The sequence below is a fragment of the Pristiophorus japonicus genome, chromosome 21 (assembly GCF_044704955.1).
Source record: "Pristiophorus japonicus isolate sPriJap1 chromosome 21, sPriJap1.hap1, whole genome shotgun sequence".
NCBI lineage: Eukaryota > Metazoa > Chordata > Chondrichthyes > Pristiophoridae > Pristiophorus > Pristiophorus japonicus.
Window position 1 is genome coordinate 8,483,986 of NC_091997.1, and position 19,886 is coordinate 8,503,871.

Genomic DNA, 19,886 nt, shown 5'->3' on the forward strand with positions numbered 1-19,886 from the left:
GTCAGCAGTGTCCTCTGATGAGTGAACAATGGTTGGTTGGTCACTGACTGCATCTTCCTCACTTGGTTCCAGTTCATCCGTGTGTCGCAGTTTAACCTGGTCAAGGTGTTTCCTGCATGTTTGCCCATTCTTGAACACGACAATAAACACTTTGTTACTGTCATGTATTTCACCATCTTGCAATGACATAGTATTGTAACTGTAATTCATGTACACTGTACCTGTACCCTAGAAATGCACACTCTGACCACAGCGGGTGAACTTGCAGGAAACACTCCTCACCTGGGTTTCCAGGTATAAAAGTGGAAGTCCCACCCAGGGTCAACAATCCTTGGTCCTGGTCACAGAGTGACTGTGTCTGATATATCCATGCCTCGTGTGAGTTTGTAGTAAGGTGCAGGGACACTACAGTTACCCTCCTTGGCTGTATCAGTGCCGACGATCCACTTTGGACCTTGAACATAGTTCAGTACATAAACCGGATCGTTGACCGAGATGTGAGGATCGTTGACCAAGATGTCACATGACATGGCAACACGATCATGACATCATTGCTGACTTCGACATTTGTTTTCAACACGATCGTTCAAATCAAGATGAACAAGAGAAAACTGGTCTTGAGATTTCTCTTCATCAGTGGTTCAGCAGGAGGACCCCCGAGCATTAATACATAACAGCTCTCGACCATGGTTCCCATGAGCTACAATTCCTAGAATGCACGGTGCCACACAATTCTTTGATTTGGCTCTATCTTGGTACTCTGCTTGCAATCATATGGAAATGAATTGGATCCTGAGCAATTATCAAGAGAATATATAGCTTTTTAAATTAATTTGTGATCAGTCTTAGTTTTTGATCATAAATGCCTTCATCATACCTCATGAAAAGAGAGATGTGGACTCACCACGTGGAAATATTAAACTGTCTTTTTCCAGATGCTGATGGACGTGTTGTCTACTCCCAGAATTTTCTGTTTTTATTTGAGATTTCCAGCAATGGCAGCAACCCCATGGATGAAGAAGGGAGCTGCTATGCTGATAACTCTTGAGGGCATAACCAACTGCAAAGTTTTACGCATCATTCCAGCATTTATTCTGGACTTGCTACAGAACACAATTTTCAGTGCAAGCTTTTCAACATGTTTATTATTGTCCATACAGTAGCTGCACCAATAGGGTCACTGTGTTTCACTCTATGGAACACAACTCTCCTATGCATATGAGAAACAAATACAACCAGGAAGGAGTTGTATTTAAATTTTGGGGTGCTCCCGATGCTATAACTGGAGTGCCTGAGCAGCACCTCAGACACTCAACACCTATTAACAATGGGCAATGATGGAGGGGTCAGATGGGGAAAGTTATTTTTTTCTAATAGAGGATCCTTTCCTTGCAATAGGGCCAACCAGCGTTTACATAAGAACATAAGGAGTAGGCCATTCGGCCCCTCGAGCCTGCTCCACCATTCAATTAGATCATGGCCAATCTTTTACCTCAACTCCACTTTCCTGCATTATCCCCATCTCTCTTGATTCCCTTAATATCCCAAAATCTATCGATCTCTATCTTGAATATACTCAAAGATTGAGCCTCCACAGCCCTCTGGGGCACAGAATTCCAAAGATTCACCACCCTGTGAGGGAAGAAATTTCTCCTCATCACAGTCCTAAATAGCCGACCCCTTATTCTGAGACTGTGACCCCTGGTTCTGGATTTCCTAGCTGGGGAAATATCCTCCCTGCATCTACCCTGTCAAGCCTTGAAAAAATTTTGTGTGTTTCAATGAGATCACCTCTCTTTCTTCTAAACTCTAGAGAATATAGGCCTAGTCTACTCAATATCTCCTCATAGGACAATCCCCCCCCCCCCCACCCATCCCAGGAATCAGTCTGGTGCACCCTCCTTAAGCAAGGAGACCAAAACTCAATACTCCAGGTGTGGTCTCACCAGGGCCCTATATAATTTCAGTTTATGTCCCTTGTTTTCTTGACCTAATGGACCCAAGGGGAAAAACGGCAACATTTTAAAGACAGCCAATATCCCTTGTATAGCTGCTGCCTGCCCTTAAAGGGGCAGGCAGCAGCTATTTTTCCTTTAGTTGTGCTCTAACCAAAGCATTGTACAGTTGCAGTGTGCTCTAACATGCACTGTACTGATGTGATTGTATAATTAAGCATTCTATTTGTTTTGTTTGCTATTCCATAGTGACTGGACACTGAATCTGCTAGCATTACTAAAAGGGGAAACAGTTCTACTAAATGGAAATCAGCATGAGATGCTGATAAGGACAATACTAACAATCTCCTTAAGTCCTGTTATGACTGCGATGTGAATTGTGCAGATTTTTAAGGGCTCGACTTTGGCACATCATCACCCATTTAGCGCCCATATAAGCGCTGAGATTCATTCTGATGAAAAATGGAAACTAGCGCCCGATTATGGCCCATTTATCGCAGGTGCAACTTGCGGCATACATGAATGAGCTGCATCGCCCGGCCTATTTTTTGTTTTTAAATATGACGTCATCCTCGTGCCAGGCCCAGAATACTGCTTATAATGGAAACTAGCGCCCGATTATGGCCCAGATTATGGCCAAGCCCTAATTTTGGCATTTCATCCATAATTCGCCCAAACAATCGCTGGCCCAAAAAGACACTCAAGAAAAGCTGCACTCACCTTTCCTTAACTCGGCCCTATAGACGCGTTTTTGCAACTCGGAGGATCTTTAATAAAAGGCTGCTTGAAGTGGATGGGAGGAGAAGCAATTTGTGAGTGAGTTTAAGGGCGTTTTTGAATCGTGCCAATCATCTAATCACATTGTGGTTAATTTGCAGTTTATATTGTATTTGTTAAGGACAATTTAAGAAGACAGATTAGGGCATTCATAGTGATTTATAGTGATGGGGCCTGTGATTTCTCAACCAGTATTGATGACTACTCACATGCTGCAGCATAGAGATGGGGGAAGGTTCATTGAAGAGCATTATGTGCCCAATCAAAGAGATGGCAGACTGCTGAGGAGGAGGAGACCTTACACCCAACGCATTTACAGGGATAAGCGATCATACCTGGACTTGTCCGATAACACGTGCATTAGAAGGCTGTGATTCCGAAAGGAGGTCAACAGTGAGATATGCCAGCTAATTAAGGAAGATCTGCAGCCTACCAGCACCATCAGGACCGCACTGCCCATTGAGGTTAAGGTTACTGCTGCACTTTCCTTCTACGCATCGGGCTCCTTTCAGGTCTCAGCTGGTGACATTTGCTGCATTGCTGCATTCAACAAGTGACTGAAGCCCTTTACGCATGCAGGATGGACCTTATAAACTTCCCTATGACCAGGGAGGCACAGAGTGAGAAGGCTTTGGAGTTCTCGAGAATAGCAAACTTCCCCAAGGTGCAGGGAGCAATAGACTCTACGCACATCGCCCTGCGAGCACCTTTACAGGATGCAGAGGTTTACCATAACCGAAAGGGATTCCACTCCCTGAATGTACAGCTCGTTGTCGACCACAAGCAAATAATCATGGCAGTAAATGCAAATTTTCCAGGGAGCATCCATGAGGCGCACATCTTGTGTGAGAGCACTGTCTCTGACCTGTTTAAGAGTCAGCGACACGGTCACAGTTGATTGCTGGGGAATAAATGATATGGCCTTGCCAACTGGCTCATGACCCCCCCTGCTTAAGCCCCAGACAGAAGCCGAGAAGCGCTACAACGAAAGCCAAAAAGCCACACGCAATATCGGCGAAAAGACAATTGGAGTTCTGAAGCAGCACCCTGAGCCGGTTGCTGAGTTCATTGTGGTGTGTTGCATGTTGCATAACCGAGCTATCGGGAGAGGACAACAATGGCCATATGGGACCGCCGGTCCACCTCAGGAGAGGGCGGAGGTGGAAGAGGAGGACGAAGAGGAGCACGAGAACCTCGGGGAGGACAATCAGCTTGGCGATGAACCCATGCCCACACGCCCCCCACACCACTGGAAAAGCCTCGTGGTAGTAACACAGCTGCAAAACTGTTGCGTCAGAAGCTCATTAAATGAACGCTTTGCGTGAAGTTACGTTGGTGACAGTTCCAGTTGCGTTACGTTTCATCCTTGCCTGGCCTGGCCTGACCATTGTTTCTAACCATTGTATTGATGTTTTACCTTACCAGGCCTACTCCTGCACCTATTTTCTATGTTTCTATGTTATTAGAAGACACTTCACAACAATTGTAAAGTTCAATAAAACATTTTTAATAATTTAACAACTTATTTAAAATATTTTTTAACAAACTATAAACCCCCCCACTCCCAATCCCCAACAGTGAACAAAATTTTGGAAACAACAATATAACGAGAACACCCTCCCACCATCCCCAACAGTCAACAATGAACAAATGTTTTAAAATAATAATGCAAGAATAATAAAGGCCACCCCCCTCCTTATCTGCGACCACGCTTCCCTCCTCTAACTAGATCCCCCCTGGTCATAACCCTCACTTTCCCACTCAATCCCCTAGTAACGGGATCAAGACGTCTTGCAGCAGAGCACCTCAAGGGCTGCTGCTGTGGGGAGTGGGCGGTGACATCGGCAGAATGACCTCTGTGGTTTGAGGAAACGATGTTTCCGATGAAACGTCTTTCAAGTCAGAAGGAAGTTCTTCCTTCTGTCTTTCATCTGTCGTGCTGATTGATGGTACAGCACTTTGGGGTGCAGTGCCGTATCCCAAAACTACCGCATGCCACAAGATCGTTCGTTCATCCCATTGCCCTAAGTATGTGCCCCATGCCCTCGGTCCTGCCGAATTTAATGGAAGGACCTCATCATCATTTTTTTCTTCCATTTCCTGCCCGGCAACTGGCCAAATTGACAGCCTGCCCAGCTGTCAGGAGTGAAAACCAGCACCAGGAGGCCGCAGCAGGGGGCTCTTGGGGGCAGTCTCTAGCAACCGGGGGGAGGGGGAAGGTCGGCCGCAATCGCGGCATTGAGAGAGAAGCATTCGGGGCTTGTGAGGGTGGAGGGGTGGGGGAGATGATCGCAGCAGGAGGCAGAGAAAGGCCGTGATTGTCAGGGAGAGAGAGAGGCTGTGATCGGCAAGGGGAGAGAGAGGCCGTGATTGCCAGGGAGAGAGAGAGGCCGTGATTGCCAGGGAGAGAGAGAGGCCGTGATTGCCAGGGAGAGAGAGAGGCTGTGATCGGCAAGGGGAGAGAGAGGCCGTGATTGCCAGGGAGAGAGAGAGGCTGTGATCGGCAAGGGGAGAGAGAGGCCATGATCGTCAGGGATAGGGAGGCCAAAGGCTTCCTTGAAGGGCCGGGGTGGAAGCACTCCTGCTCCTCCTGGCTCACAAGGAGTGCTGTATAAGGCACTTACGCGGTGGATCCGGTAGCTCCCGCCTCCCTTTCACTGCCAGGTTTCCCAACTCCTGGGCAATCCACACAGCAATAGAAAATTTAAATCAGGCTCCCAATTGCACTGTGGGAGCCCAATTTAAATATGTTAATGAAGTGTCCCATCTCTCCACAGCAGGGCACACGGATGCCTCGAAACCCGCCACCATAAAAATGTCAACTGCTGCGTATGGGGTGGGGACGTGTTCATCGGTTTTTCATGTTTACCACTCCCGTCCGTCGTGAGGGTGGGAAGGGGTTTATTATCGAGGCCAGTATTTCCAAAAGGGACTACATGCAAACATCATCATCATAGGCAGTCCCTCAGAATCGAGGAAGACTTGCTTCCACTCCTGAAGTGAGTTCTTTGGTGGCTGAACAGTCCAATACGAGAGCCACAGATTCTGTCACAAGTGGGACAGATTGTCGTTGAGGAAAGGGGTGGGTGGAACTGGTTTGCCGCACGCTCTTTCCACTGCCTGCGCTTGATTTCTGCATGCTCTCGACATTGAGACTCGAGGTGCTCAGCGCCCTCCCAGATGCACTTCCTCCACTTAGGGCGGTCTTGGGCCAGGGACTCCCAGGTGTCAGTGGGGATGTTGCACTTTATCAGGGAGGCTTTGAGGGTGTCCTTGTCGCGTTTCCGCTGCCCACCTTTGGCTCGTTTGCCATGGAGGAGTTCCGAGTGGAGCACTTGCTTTGGGAGTCTCATGTCTGCCATGTGGACTATGTGGCCTGCCCAGCGGAGCTAATCGAGTGTGGTCAGTGCTTCAATGCTAGGGATGTTAGCCTCAGTGATGACGCTGATGTTGGTTCACCTGTCCTCCCAGGGGATTTGTAGGATCTTGCGGAGATACCGTTGGTGATATTTCTCCAGCAACTTGAGGTGTCTACTGTACATGGTCCATGTCTCTGAGCCATACAGGAGGGCAGGTATTACTACAGCCCTGTAGACCATGAGCTGGGTGACAGTTTGGAGGGCCTGGTCTTCAAACATTCTTTTCCTCAGGCGACCGAATGCTGCACTGGTGCACTGGAGGCGGTGTTGGATCTCGTCGTCGATGCCTGCTCTTGTTGATAGTGTCATGTATGTAACCTTTATGTAACAACACTGCAATACTGTATATACGTAAGAAATGCACACCTTGACCACAGGGGGTGAACTTGTGGGAGACACTCCTTACCTGATCATCCAGGTATATAAAGGGAGGTCCCACGCAGGGTCATCACTTCTTGGTCCTGTGAATAAAGGTTCGGGTCACAGAGTGACCTTGTCCACAGAATGTGCCTCATGTGGATTTGTGGTATTGTGTAAGGACATTACATTGGCGACGAGAAACGGGAACCAACGACCCACGAGAATGGCCACCGGCAGCACAGATGAACGGTACTGTGTTGGTGAGGACTGGGAAGATTTCATTAAGAGGCTCCAGCAGAGTTTTATCACGAAGGACTGGCTGGGAGATGCAGCGGCTGACAAGCGAAGGGCTCATCTGCTGACCAGCTGTGGACCTAAGACTTACGCGCTCATGAAAGACCTGCTAGCACCCGAGAAGCCGGCGGCCAAAACCTTTGAAGAGCTCAGCAAACTAATCGGTGAGCACCTCAAACCAGTGAGCAGCATACACATGGCCCGACACAGATTCTATACCCACCGACATCGGGAAGGACAGAGCATACCGGATTTTGTTGCCGACCTCCGGCGCTTGGAGTTCACAGACGCCTGCAGGGGGGAGATGCTAAGAGATTTCTTTATTGAGGGCATCGGTCATGCTGGGATTTTCAGAAAGTTAATTGAGACCAAGGACTTGACCTTGGAAGCGGCGGTGTTGATGGCTCAGACTTTTATGGCGGGGGAGGAGGAATCCAAAATAATATACGCGCGCAATTCTGCCTCCAACGTGGCAATGGATCAGGGAGTCAATATCATAAACGCGACACAGTGCCCTGCAGGCAGGCAAGGGCAGTTCGACACACCCCAGGCAGCAATAGACCCAAGAGTAAGTCTCCAACAGAGACAATGGCAAGCTGAATGGACATTTACGCCCCCCCCCCCCAATGGACAATACGGCCCGGGATGGGGCCATTGACACCGACTAACAGGGTGCTCAAGAGCAGTCAAAGGGACAACAGCAAGGAATGTCTTGTAACAGCTCTTTTGTTCACAACAATGGGAATCTCAGTTCATGCTGGAGGTGTGGGGGCAGACATGCTGTCAGGACTTGCAGGTTTCAACAGTTTGTCTGCAGAAATTGCAACCTCAGTGGCCATTTAGCCAGAATGTGCAGAAAGCCTGTAACCAGGCTAATATACGAGGTGGATGAACCAGATGAGAGGTCTGCGAGGCAGGATGACGCTTGGGGCAAATCAATGGACGCTGAAGTTCAGCGGGTTCATGTGGCAAACATTCGTAGCTCATATACCAAAACGCCACCCATGATGATGAAAGTCCTATTAAACGGCATCCCTGTACGCATGGAGCTGGCCACAGGGGGCCAGCCAGTCACTCATGAGTGTTCAACAATTCGAAAAGCTGTGGCCACTCAAAGCCAGCAGACCCAAACTAGAAGGATTTGAGATGCAATTACAGACATACAGCAAACAAATCATTCCAGTACTAGGCAGTGCAACGTTGGCAGTCGCACACAATGGATCGGTGAACCGGCTGCCGCTCTGGATTGTCCCAGGCATTGGTCCCGCACTGTTGGGGAGGAGCTGGTTAGCTGAGATGAACTGGAAATGGGGGGATGTGCACGCCATGTCATCTGTGGAGCGAAGTTCATGCTCACAGGTCCTACAGCAATTTGAGTCACTATTTCAACCTGGCGTCGTGACGTTCAAAGGTACCAAAGTAGTGATACGCATCACCCCGGACGCCAGACCAGTGCACCACAAAGCCAGAGCTGTGCCGTATGTGATGCGGGAGAAAATTGAGAGCAAGTTGGACCGATGCTGAGAGAGGGCATCATCTCGCCCGTTGAATTCAGTGACTGGGCGAGCCCCATCATTCCCGTCCTAAAAGCGGATGGCTCGGTCCCAATCTGTGGTGACTACAAGGCCACTATCAACCGGTTGTCCCTACAAGACCAATACCCGCTCCCGAGAGCGGAGGACCTTTTTGCCACGCTGGCAGGCCGCAAGCTGTTCACCAAGTTGGACCTCACTTCCGCCTACATGACCCAAGAACTGGCCAACAAATCTAAACTACTGACCACCATCACCACGCACAAGGGACTGTTTGTTTACAACAGGTGTCCGTTTGGCATTCGACCAGCAGCCGCGATTTTTCAAAGAAACATGGAAAGCCTGCTTAAATCCATTCCTGGAACGATCGTATTTCAGGACGGCATCCTCATCACGGGTCGAGACACCGAGGAACACCTCCAGGAGGTGCTACGCCGACTGGACCAGGTAGGCCTGCAACTCAAGAAGTCTAAGTGTGTGTTTTTGGCTCCCGAGGTTGCGTTTCTGGGCAGGAGGGTTGCCGCAGATGGGATTCGGCCCACCGAATCCAAAACGGAGACAATTCGACGAGCACCCAGGCCCGGCAACACATCAGAGTTGCGTTCATTTCTGGAACTCTTGAACTATTTCGGGAACTTTCTGCCGAACTTAAGCACATTATTAGAGCCGCTACACATGCTCCTGCGTAAGGGTTGCGATTGGTTTTGGGGGGGACTGTCAGGAACGGGCTTTCAATCGGGCGCGGAATCTACTTTTTAAAAATAAGTTGTTGACCCTGTACGACCCCCGTAAAAATTGGTTCTGGCGTGTGATGCAACGTCCGATGCGGTTGGGTGCGTGCTGCAGCAGGGTAACGCTGAGGGCCAACTACAACTGTCAGACAGCAAGGCTATGAATGCCAACACGTCAGCTCGCATACAGCGATGGGCTCTCACGCTGGCTGCTTATGACTACTCCATCCGGCACCGGCCCGGCACTGAAAACTGCGCTGACGCGCTCAGCAGGCTTCCACTGGCCACCACTGAGGGGGCAGCGGAGCAAAGCGCTGAGCTGGTCATGGCTGTCGATGCCTTTGACAGCGCAGGCTCCCCCATCACAGCCCGCCAGATCAAAATCTGGACAAACAGAGATCCCCTCCTATCCTTGATTAAGAAATGTGTCCTGACTGGGGATTGGGCGCCCGCACACGGAGCATGCCCTGAGGAGGTCAGACCGTTTCACAGACGGATGGATGAGCTCTCCATCCAAGCTGACTGCCTACTATGGGGCAGCCGGGTAGTCATGCCCCAGAGGGGCAGGGAAGCATTCATCAGGGAACTCCACAGCGAGCACCCAGACATCGTGCTGATGAAGGCCATTGCCCGGTCACATGTTTGGTGGCCGGTAATTGATTCACACCTGGAACACTGTGTTTGCAGGTGCATGACGTGTGCCCAACTGGGCAATGCCCCCAGGGAGGCCCCACTCAGCCCGTGGCCCTGGCCCACCAGGCTATGGTCACGCATTCACATAGACTACGCGGGCCCGTTCATGGGAAAAATGTTTCTCATTGTGGTTGATGCGTACTCAAAATGGATCGAGTGCATCATTTTGAATTCGTGCACGACATCCACCACTGTGGATAGTCTACGTGCGGTCTTTGCGACCCACGGCTTGCCGGACATCCTTGTTAGCGATAATGGCCCATGTTTCACAAGCTACGAATTCCGGGAGTTCGTGTCGGGTAATGGCATTAACCATGTCAGGGCAGCACCGTTCAAGCCGGCCTCCAATGGCCAGGCGGAACGTGCGGTCCAAATCATAAAACAAGGCATGCTCCGGATTCAAGGACCCTCTCTTCAATGCCGCCTATCGCGCCTCCTGCTGGTCTATAGGTCCCGACCGCACTCGCTCACGGGGGTCCCGCCCGCTGAGCTACTCATGAAACGAACACTCAAAACTCGGCTGGCCCTTATTCATCCAGTCCTGTCCGACATTGTTGAGGGCAAGCGCCAATCGCAAAACGAGTGCCATGACCGTAATTCAAGGGGGAGATGTATAGAAATTGATGACCCCGTATTTGTTCTCAGTCACGCTTTGGGGCCCAAATGGCTTGAGGGCACTGTAATAGACAAAGAGGGGAATAGGGTCATAGTGGTTAAACTTAACAATGGGCAGGTATGGACCAAGTAAAAAAAAGGGTTCAGCATGGACACTGAGGAACCTGAGGAAGATCATGAGATGGTATTCACACCACCGCCAGTGAACGAGCAACAAGAACATTCAGCAGCATGCACAGTCCCTGCGGCCAGCCCAGACAGGCCGGAATCACCACAGGGGACAGAGACGCATACCAAGGCTCAACAACCAGAGCCCCAACTGCGGCGCTTCACGAGAGAGCGCAGACCACCCGAGAGACTTAACCTATGATCCCAATAAGATGTTGAGGGGGAGGTGATGTCATGTATGTAACTTTTATGTAACAACACTGCAATACTGTATATACGTAAGAAATGCACACCTTGACCACAGGGGTGAACTTGTGGGAGACACTCCTCACCTGGTCATCCAGGTATATAAAGGGAGGTCCCACGCAGGGTTAGCACTTCTTGGTCCTGGTTCAGGTCATGGAGTGACCTTGTCCATAGAATGTGCCTCGTGTGGATTTGTGGTATTGTGTAAGAACATTACAGATAGGAGACTCCCAAGATATGGGAAGTGGTCTACGTTGTCCAGGGCCGCACCGTGGATCTTGATGACTGGGGGACAGTGCTGTGCAGTGAGAACAGGCTGGTGGAGGACCTTTGCCTTACAGATGTTTAATATAAGGCCCATGCTTTCGCATGCCTCAGTATGACTATGTCCTGGAGTGCAGCCTCTGTATGTGCGCAGAACATGCAAACAAGAATGTTCGTAACTTTCTTGCCTCAGTCAGCAGCTTTCTGGCTTTAACAATGAGTCAGCTCAGCTGTTGCATTTCTTGGCTCGATCTCATCAGCTCGGATCCAGGGGAATCGTCATTCCTTAGGGAACGGCTCAAGCCACAGGTAGTGCACAAATCATCCCAGCTGCAACCTTCATTGCACTCGACCTTAAATGATGTACACGAGTAGTAATCATTAGCACCACGCCAGGAGAGTTTTGAAATCTCCATGTTATGGAAGGTAATGGCAGAGACATATACGTTGGTTTTTATTCCTTTCACAACTTGTGTCAACAACACTGACGAAGAGCATGGTTGTTAGCAGAGGTTCAAACCTGAGCCACGCCTCTTCCCCACTTGCGTCAACAAGGGAATGTGCGCAACTAGTGTTTTGAAACATACTGCCACAAATACGTGATTACAACTGCAGCGTATGAACAAATTTTTCCAGCTTCTGAGAGGAATATATATATATGCAGTTAGCAAAAGTTTCCAGTTTACAATCATGTGCTCACCACACTTACAGAAAACATTGTTCTGCTAAGTGAACAATGCGCAAGACACTATTTAGTCAGGGAGAAATTAAGTGGAGAAAGTACATTCTACTACTTTAAATGAGCGTATTGATTGATTACTGAATAAAGAGAGTCTGAATTTTACATCACTGCATCCTCTACACAGCCAATAAATGAACCAATAGTAATAGCGGGCCCGAATTGGGTTCTAAATGTTGCAGAGGCAGACTTCTCCTGCTAGAATGCTATAAGGCTTTTTCACTTGCATGGTCTAGTGCTGTCTGCAAATGTTATTCCCCTGCTGACTCTAGTGTGTGGGAGCAGCATTAGAATTTGTTGCTGAGCAATGGTGTCAACAAGCAGAATTATCAGGAAAAGAGTGGAGCCTCAAAAGATAATTGGGGCAGGTTGAAGAACAGAAAAGACGGCTGACAGTTATCAAGGCCACTATCTCCAGTACGTCTGATGCAATGTCCACAAACTCATGCCAAGTTGTTAGTCGTTCAGGTCTCTTGGTCATTTTTACAGAAAGAAAAAAAACTCAGGCCGCATTTACAATACAGCTGTAGCATTGGTGCAGAGGTTTTGATTCACACTTACACTTTTTTTTGTCCTAACTCACACAAAGTCCCGCTCTCCCATCACCCCTATCCTACATTGGCTTCCAGTTAAGCAACACCTCGATTTCAAAATTCTCATCCTTATTTTCACATCCCTCCATGGCCTTGCCCCTCACTATCTGTAATCTCCTCCAGCCCCACAACCCCGCCCCCCCCCCCCGAGATGTCTGTGCTTTTCTAATTCTGCCCTCTTGAACATCTCTGATTATAATCGTTCAACCATAGGTGGCCGTGCCTTCTATTGCCTAGGCCCCGAGCTCTTGAACTCCTTCCCTAAACCTCTCCGCCTCTCTTTCCTCCTTCAAGACTCTCCTTAAAACCTACCTCTTTGACCAAGCTTTTGGCCACCTGTGCTAATTTCTATTTATGCTGCTCGGTGTCAAATTTTTTTATCTCATAATACTCCTGTGAAGCGCCTTGGGATGTTTCACTACGTTAAAGGTGCTATATAAACACAAGTTGTTGTTGTTGTTGACGCTGCAGTGATAGTGTAAATGAAGCTTGAATCCTGAGTTCAGAGTCCAACTGCAGTGATCTTTTGTTTTGGAGTCAGTTCAGGTCTTTACACCCAATTTACATTATGGGTTGCAATGTAAGTCTACCCTTAGTCAAAAGAGAAATTCCCCAGATTAAGGACATTTTAATATTTTTTTACCATGTGAACTTTATTTCCTTCAGTTTCTGATCCTTAAGCTGTAGCGAATTCCAAGCACACATGTACGTGAGTTACATGCTCTGTCATGTAGCATTACAGCCAATCTTCGAAGACTATTGCTAGAATTCTATTTTTCAAGCCACTGCCTTTACTCACCTCCCCTGGTTCAGCATTGCTAAGTGTCAAATGTAAGTACATCAGCCAGTGCCTCAGTATCACAAACATTTCCCATTCCACCAACGAAGAAAGCCTCACGGTCATTTACCTTTCTCTAAAAAGAAAATTCTTACATTGATGTAGCGCCTTTCACAACCACCAGACGTCTCAAAGCACTTTACAGCCAATGAAGTACTTTTTGAAGCGTAGTCACTGTTGTAATGTAGGAAACACAGCAGCCAATTTGCACACAGCTAGCTCCCACAAACAGCAACGTGGTAATGAACAGATAATCTGTTTTAGTGATGTTGATTGAGGGATAAATATTGGCCAGGACACCGGGGATAACTCCCCTGCTCTTCTTCGAAATAGTACCATGGGATCTTTTATGTGCAACTGAGAGAGGGCAGACGGGGCCTCGGTTTAGCATTTCATCCGAAAGGCAGCACCTCTGACAATGCAGCACTCCCTCAGCACAGCACTGGAGCGTCAGCCTAGATTTATGTGCTCAAGTCTCTGTTTTCATCATTTGGACTTTATTCCCTTCAATTTCTGATCCTTAGGTTTTAGTGAATTCCAAGCACACATGTATATAAGCTATATGTCATATAGCATTGCAGCTAATCTTACGAAACAATAATCCTACACAATTGGGATCCTGGAGATGCAGAAAGTTGTTGTGAAAGGTGTTTCAGATTATAAAGCTCAAAATTAATGTTCACTTAAAATTGCCCCGGCTTTCCACAAAAATAAGTGCACACTTTCTGCGTCTCAAGGTCAAGGGTCCAGAAAAAGGGATCGGTATAGAAAGTACACAGAAGGGTTTAACTCCTCTCATAAACCTCAGTTAGGCAATCATTCACCAGAGAGCTGTGAAAATGATCTTCAACAGAAATCACTTCTTCGGCCAACTCTGTTTGCTGCCTCCCAAGAATCTATATGAGAACTAATCGCTAACTTTAAAACAAATACACTAGTGCAACAGTCGGTTAAGCTATAAACGGTGCGCAACCCTTTCATATTTATGGCCAGAACGTATCTATCCCAGTATTAGATGAGGCTCAGAGTACAAAAGGAGATAGAGATAAAAAGAAATACTCTGGGAACAGAAAAGATGACAGGAAGTAATAATAAAATACCTATTAAAAATACAGCAGGAGTGATTTTTAAAATTGCCTATATCGCAACATGCAGTGTATCAGCAACCAAACAGCAATAGGTCAAAAATGTGAAAAATATACTATAAGGGCATATGGTACAGTTACCCAAATAAGAGTTATGTACACAAATGAAAATGTCATAAGAAATAAGACAAATGAGTTTGAAGCATAAATTCAGCTTAAAGGATATGATGTAGTAGCCATTATAGAGACCTGGCTACAAGCTGAGCATAATTGGGAACTAATTATCCCAGGCTACAGGATCGTCAGAAAGGACCATGAAAAAGGGAAAGGAGGAGGATTAGCAATATTGATGTAGTAGAAAGGGGGATATTCAGAAAGGGCGATCAGGCGGTGAAAGCAGTATGGATAGAACTAAAGAACAGGACCGAATGCTAGCCACTGGTGTGAGTTCCCTCAGAGCTCCTGGCAGTAGTGATTTAGTGGAGGAATGTATAAATACGGAAGGCAGAGAAGCATGTAGCAGAAATAATGTGGTTGCAATGGGAGGTTTTAATTTTCACATGGACTGATGGGAGAAACAGAATAGTTCATGTAGTAAAGGCATTGAATTTCTGGAATGTATTTAACTCGCTGTGCTCAATTTGTTTTGGCAATAATCAGTTTTTGGTCCTCAAATTGAATCTTGTCAATTGAATACTAAAAAATGTTCAGTCTGAATGTTTCCCACTCTTTTATTTTGCATTTTTAATAACATTTCAAAAAAAAGATGCCTTTGACCAAGTGGGTTTCTTTCATAAGTTCCTTTATTAAATGAGTGTAGGACAATCCAGGTCACATATACAGGAGCAGCTTCAAGACATGAACTGGACAGTCTGGATTTTACAGTTTTCTCTTACACCTTAAATATATCCAATAATTTAATGTAAAAATACATCAGACCATCAAGGGAAGTCACGGTTTATGGGGAACAGGCAAGAAAGTGTTGAGGTCAAGATCAGATCAGCCGTAATCTTAGTGAAGGGCACAGCAGGCTCGAGGGGCTGTGTGGCCTACTCCTGCTCCTATTTCTTCTATTCTTCTATTCTCCTATTTCTTATATTCTTAATCTGCCAACCTTTAACAATTGCCATTGAGGGAAAGCATCTTCATAATAGATTTTAAAAGTTCAATACAAAAATTGATGGTATTCACATTGTTTATTCTGCCAAGCTCTGGGCTCCTTCGTAGATTCTTCTCGTGTTGTGCTGTCGCCGTCCTTCTCCGACTACAACTCTGGAGGTGGCAGTTCGAAAATAAATGAAAATAGTGTTCAGAATTATTTTGCCTTCAAACCAAATCAGTCAAATTTGTAGTCGATGAATAAGATAACCAATTTTCTGCACCATTGATGCCAATATTTTAAACGTTATTGGCAGATACATATAAACCATAAATTGTGGTTAGTCTCTTAAATTGGAAAAAGAACTAAGATTTCTACAGTTTAAGAAGGGAAATATAACAAGTATAGCCAATATTTTGGTATTTCTCCAATTCACCCTTATCTCCAGTTCTGTATAATTGGGCATAATGGGCGAGAGTGTGTGTGTGTTCGTTGATTTAGTGGTGGCTCACAGATAACTATGTTGAAGAGGAGTGTTTCAGCCTCCAATGGGACTTAGCATTACTAGTGGTTACGGTGGGCTTTAATGGACTTTACAGTCTTTTCCCAGCTTACTGTTTGTATGTTTGTATTTTGAATGCAAGCACTATTCACTGGCTACGTGCCTAAACTTTTGCTAACCTGTGTGTTATCATTTCCTCCCCAAAACTAATCCTTTTAGTGACTTCTAGAGTTTATTTTTTCATAGAAGAAACAATATTAATTCTTAAATTTCAGATCTATACATTGAGTGTATCCCATTTTTCTGACGAACAGATAGTTCACTGATAGTAACAGCCATCTCCCATTCGCTCATGGGCTTGTTCTACAATTCAAGTTCCGAGCCTTTTTAATTCTTCCTGTCAGATTATTGGAAGAGATCTACCCAATCCAGTATAGATGAATCAAGAATGCTATAAACTGCATCTGTTATGAGTTAGCCTTTACAGTCAGTATAGTCAGTCAGAGATACAGGTATATAAATTTCAGCCAAGTGTTCAATATTTGCTGTTTTGGAGGAGTCTAATTTACGGCATCACATTTCCTATTTGTCCACTTTAACACAAGCTTCAACTTTAAAAAGTTTAAACAAAGTCATAAATCTGTTTTATGAGGAAATCTAAAACATCTCGCACAACTAAGCACCAAGCCAAATCCAAAGTAGCAGACTCAACTGCAAGACTTTCCTCTCTAGATTGATGGTATCTATCTCTATCTCTCAGGGGACGGAACGTCTTTTTTAACCTCCATTTTGTTTTTGACTGCCTGGGGTCAGGTTTCACACAATTTGTGAAACCCGACAGTTAAAGCAAGGCGGGGACTGCTGCATCCAGGAGGTAAGTGGCTTTATACCTCCATCCTGGATCCAGGGTCCCTGCCTAACCCACTCCCAACGATCGGGGACCCCCTCACGATGCCTCCGATCCCCGCCATGATGCTGAGACTGGCCACAATCCTCCAGTGACCGGCCCCGATCCCCAGCCGACGCCACCCCCCGCTCATCCCCAATCCTCCAGCTGATCCTCCTGCCAATCCCCGGCCCACCCCCACCACCGATCCCCGACATCACCCACCCTCCCCCTGGGATCCCCGACCGAGCCTCGCCCATGACATCCTTCCTCCGGGCCGAAACCTCACTCCTTCTCTGCAGCTGCAGGCCTACCCGCCCGCAGCCAGCCTCTCAATTTCACTGGCCACAGACTGGGGACCGGAGGACCCGCCCACCTCAAAGGCCCCCCCCCCCCGCCTCCCGTCCCCAACCCGGCCCACTGCAGAAAAATCCAGCCAGAGCATTTTTACTTAAGCTTACCTTCAACGCTGTCCAGAGGCTCATCCTGGAAAGAGAGAAGTTATGTAAAATTAATATGTAACAACTAGAAAATGTAGCACATACAAATGAAAGCCAAAGTACAACTTCCTAGCAGGAATTTTAACTTCCCACCAATGCTCTCCCTAATTATTTTTTGGTTGCACGGTCCCTTTAACGGGATGCGCGGCCCATTCAAAATTACGCGCATGCGCAAAATCTCCCATTCAAAAGCCGGTAAGCGGCCTGCACAACTGCGTGGTCACATGGCTTAGCAGGAACCTTGCTCCCCATCCTCACCCAGTGGTAACTGGAGGGGCTCGGGAAAAAGAGAGAGTTAAAATAAGCAGGTGAATTACTCGCCTGACCCGATCAGTCGTGATTTTAAAATGCCTGATTTTTCAGGTGTATGAGGCGCCCGTCTAGGTCAGACAGGAACCTCATACATTTATGCAAATTGAGGTGCTGTTTCGTCAATAGATGCCCCGATGCCTCCTTAACCAGCTAGTCAGCAGTGCCTCACCAGCAAGAACTTGATCCAGACCTCCAGAGAAGCCTTAAGATAAGTTTGAAGCTTTTTTTTTGTGGGGCCAGGATGAGCAGGACGTCAGTCAGTGAAATGTTAGTGAAGACCGGCCTTTAAAATTAGCTGGGCCTCCTGCTACCACCAGCCAACTGCTCCCTCGGTCTCTTTCCTGCCTGGCAGTAAAAATTCCCATCCTGATATTAGGAATACTGTTCAAATTTTAATTATTTCAAAATAGAAGATTCATTCTAACGCTATGACTAAATTTTACAATAGCCTACAATCAACAACTGGGTATGATTGTCAAAGTCACAGGTGCGTTGTGAATGCTTTTCTGCCTCGTGGAAGAAACTGGATATTCTGATTGTGTATTAGTTTATACCATTTATATAATGCATTTATTTTAATAGGGCAGTACTGAAAGTGCAAAGGAGCTGAGACGTTCAAACTGCTTCATATGATGCTTTGTCTTGCAGATGACTGGCCAACATGTTGAACATTCCTTTCTAAGTATGTGAGCCAGATATGGCTGAGAAGCCAACTACTCCCAAATGGAGCTGCAATGAATATTTAGCAATATTTATCTGGCAGGCAGAAAATGAATAATTGTTTATTAAATCTGTTGGCACTCATGAAGGAAGACATGCCGCAGGGATAAGTGCTACACCATTGTCGTAAAGCATTCAAGTATGGCAAATATATAGCCATTGTCAGAGAGGCAGCACAGTGCAATTCACGGTAAACTAATGAAAATGTTCATTAAGAGAAACGATACTCTACGTTCAGTGTCAAATACAAATGCCTTCCCCATAGCTGATAGTTATTTCTCAGCATGTGGGCAATGCTGGCTGGGCCACATTTATTACTCATCCATTGTTGCCCTGAGAAAGTGCTTCTTTATGTAATAGTTGTAAATGGCTTACTAGGGCACTTCAGATTTTTACAGTTTTTAAAATCAGGTGCCAGCCTACAAATGATCAGATTTACTGAATTCAACTAGGCATGGCAGGATTTGAACACCAGTACGATAACCACCACACTAAAGTGCCCTTTCCTTTCCCAAGATAAAGCTGTTCCCATTTAATGTAACTATGGTAAACAACCATAGAAAACACTGTAAAAAGAAATGACCATTCCTTTGCTCTGCAGCACTGGAGCCAACAACTCATCTTTTGGTGGAACACACCACTCCCAGACCCAGGCGCAGGTCTCTCTCAGGGTTTTGACAGCCGTGCCATCTATCAAGAGGTTCCCAACATCAGTTACATTACTGAGTTACTCTACATTACAGAAGTTTAGCATCTCTCATAACTCAGCTCCGCACTGATGGATGTCACTATGTGAGAGCAGATTTTCCATTTCCTGTGCCTGGCACTACTGATGGCATTCCTTACAAGTGTAGAACATAAGAATTAGGAGCAGGAGTAGGCCATTCGGCCCCTCGAGCTTGCTCTGCCAAACAATGAGATCATGGCTGATCTTCTACCTCAATACACTCCTGCTCTATCCCCATATCCCTTGATTCCCTTAATATCCAAAAATCTATCGATCTCTGTCTCGAATATACTCAGACTGAGCCTCCAAAGCCCTCTGGGATAGAGAATTCCAGAGATTCACTATTGTGTTCCTAACACAGATGAGGCTGCACACAGGGAAGTTAAAGTAACAGTGACCTCAGTCTTTAATAAGACACTCCAGAGTGAGGAACAGATCTTAGGGGCCGGCTTATATACGGTGCTCCCAAGGGATGCTGGGTCCCTTGGGACTTCAGGGGATGAGCTCCTTGATGGTGGAGCATGCTTTACAGATACACAACATCACTCCCCACCCCCAAAGTCAAAGTGAAAACTATTTCAAGGTGAGGCGGTCGGGAGCCTTTCTTTCCCTGGTGGACCGCCTCGGTACAAATGTCTGTTCTGGTGTGTTGGCTGTGCCCTCGCTGGGCTGGCGTGTTGTTGGCCCTGCAGGGCTGCTGGGTGAGCCTGGCCTTGCTGGGCTGTTGGGCATGATGGGTTTGATTTCCTGGTCCGGCGTGGTGTCATTGATCCTTTGGGTGTATGTAGTGGGCTCGAAAAAGGTGGTGTCTGCTGTGGGTTGTTCAGGGCA

General features: G+C 46.8%; 1 protein-coding gene across 1 annotated transcript in view; it reads right to left on the bottom strand.

The window, feature by feature from the left end:
- The window catches only part of LOC139234053 (alanyl-tRNA editing protein Aarsd1-B-like), a 94,660-nt gene that overhangs the window by 24,640 nt on the left and 50,134 nt on the right, over positions 1–19,886 (bottom strand). The window contains exons 7-8 of the mRNA XM_070864926.1: positions 17,258–17,282; positions 15,575–15,581 (exon numbers count right to left, since the gene is read on the bottom strand). Of these exons, the coding sequence (XP_070721027.1) occupies positions 15,575–15,581; positions 17,258–17,282 (32 nt within the window). The remainder of the gene's footprint in view (positions 1–15,574; positions 15,582–17,257; positions 17,283–19,886) is intronic.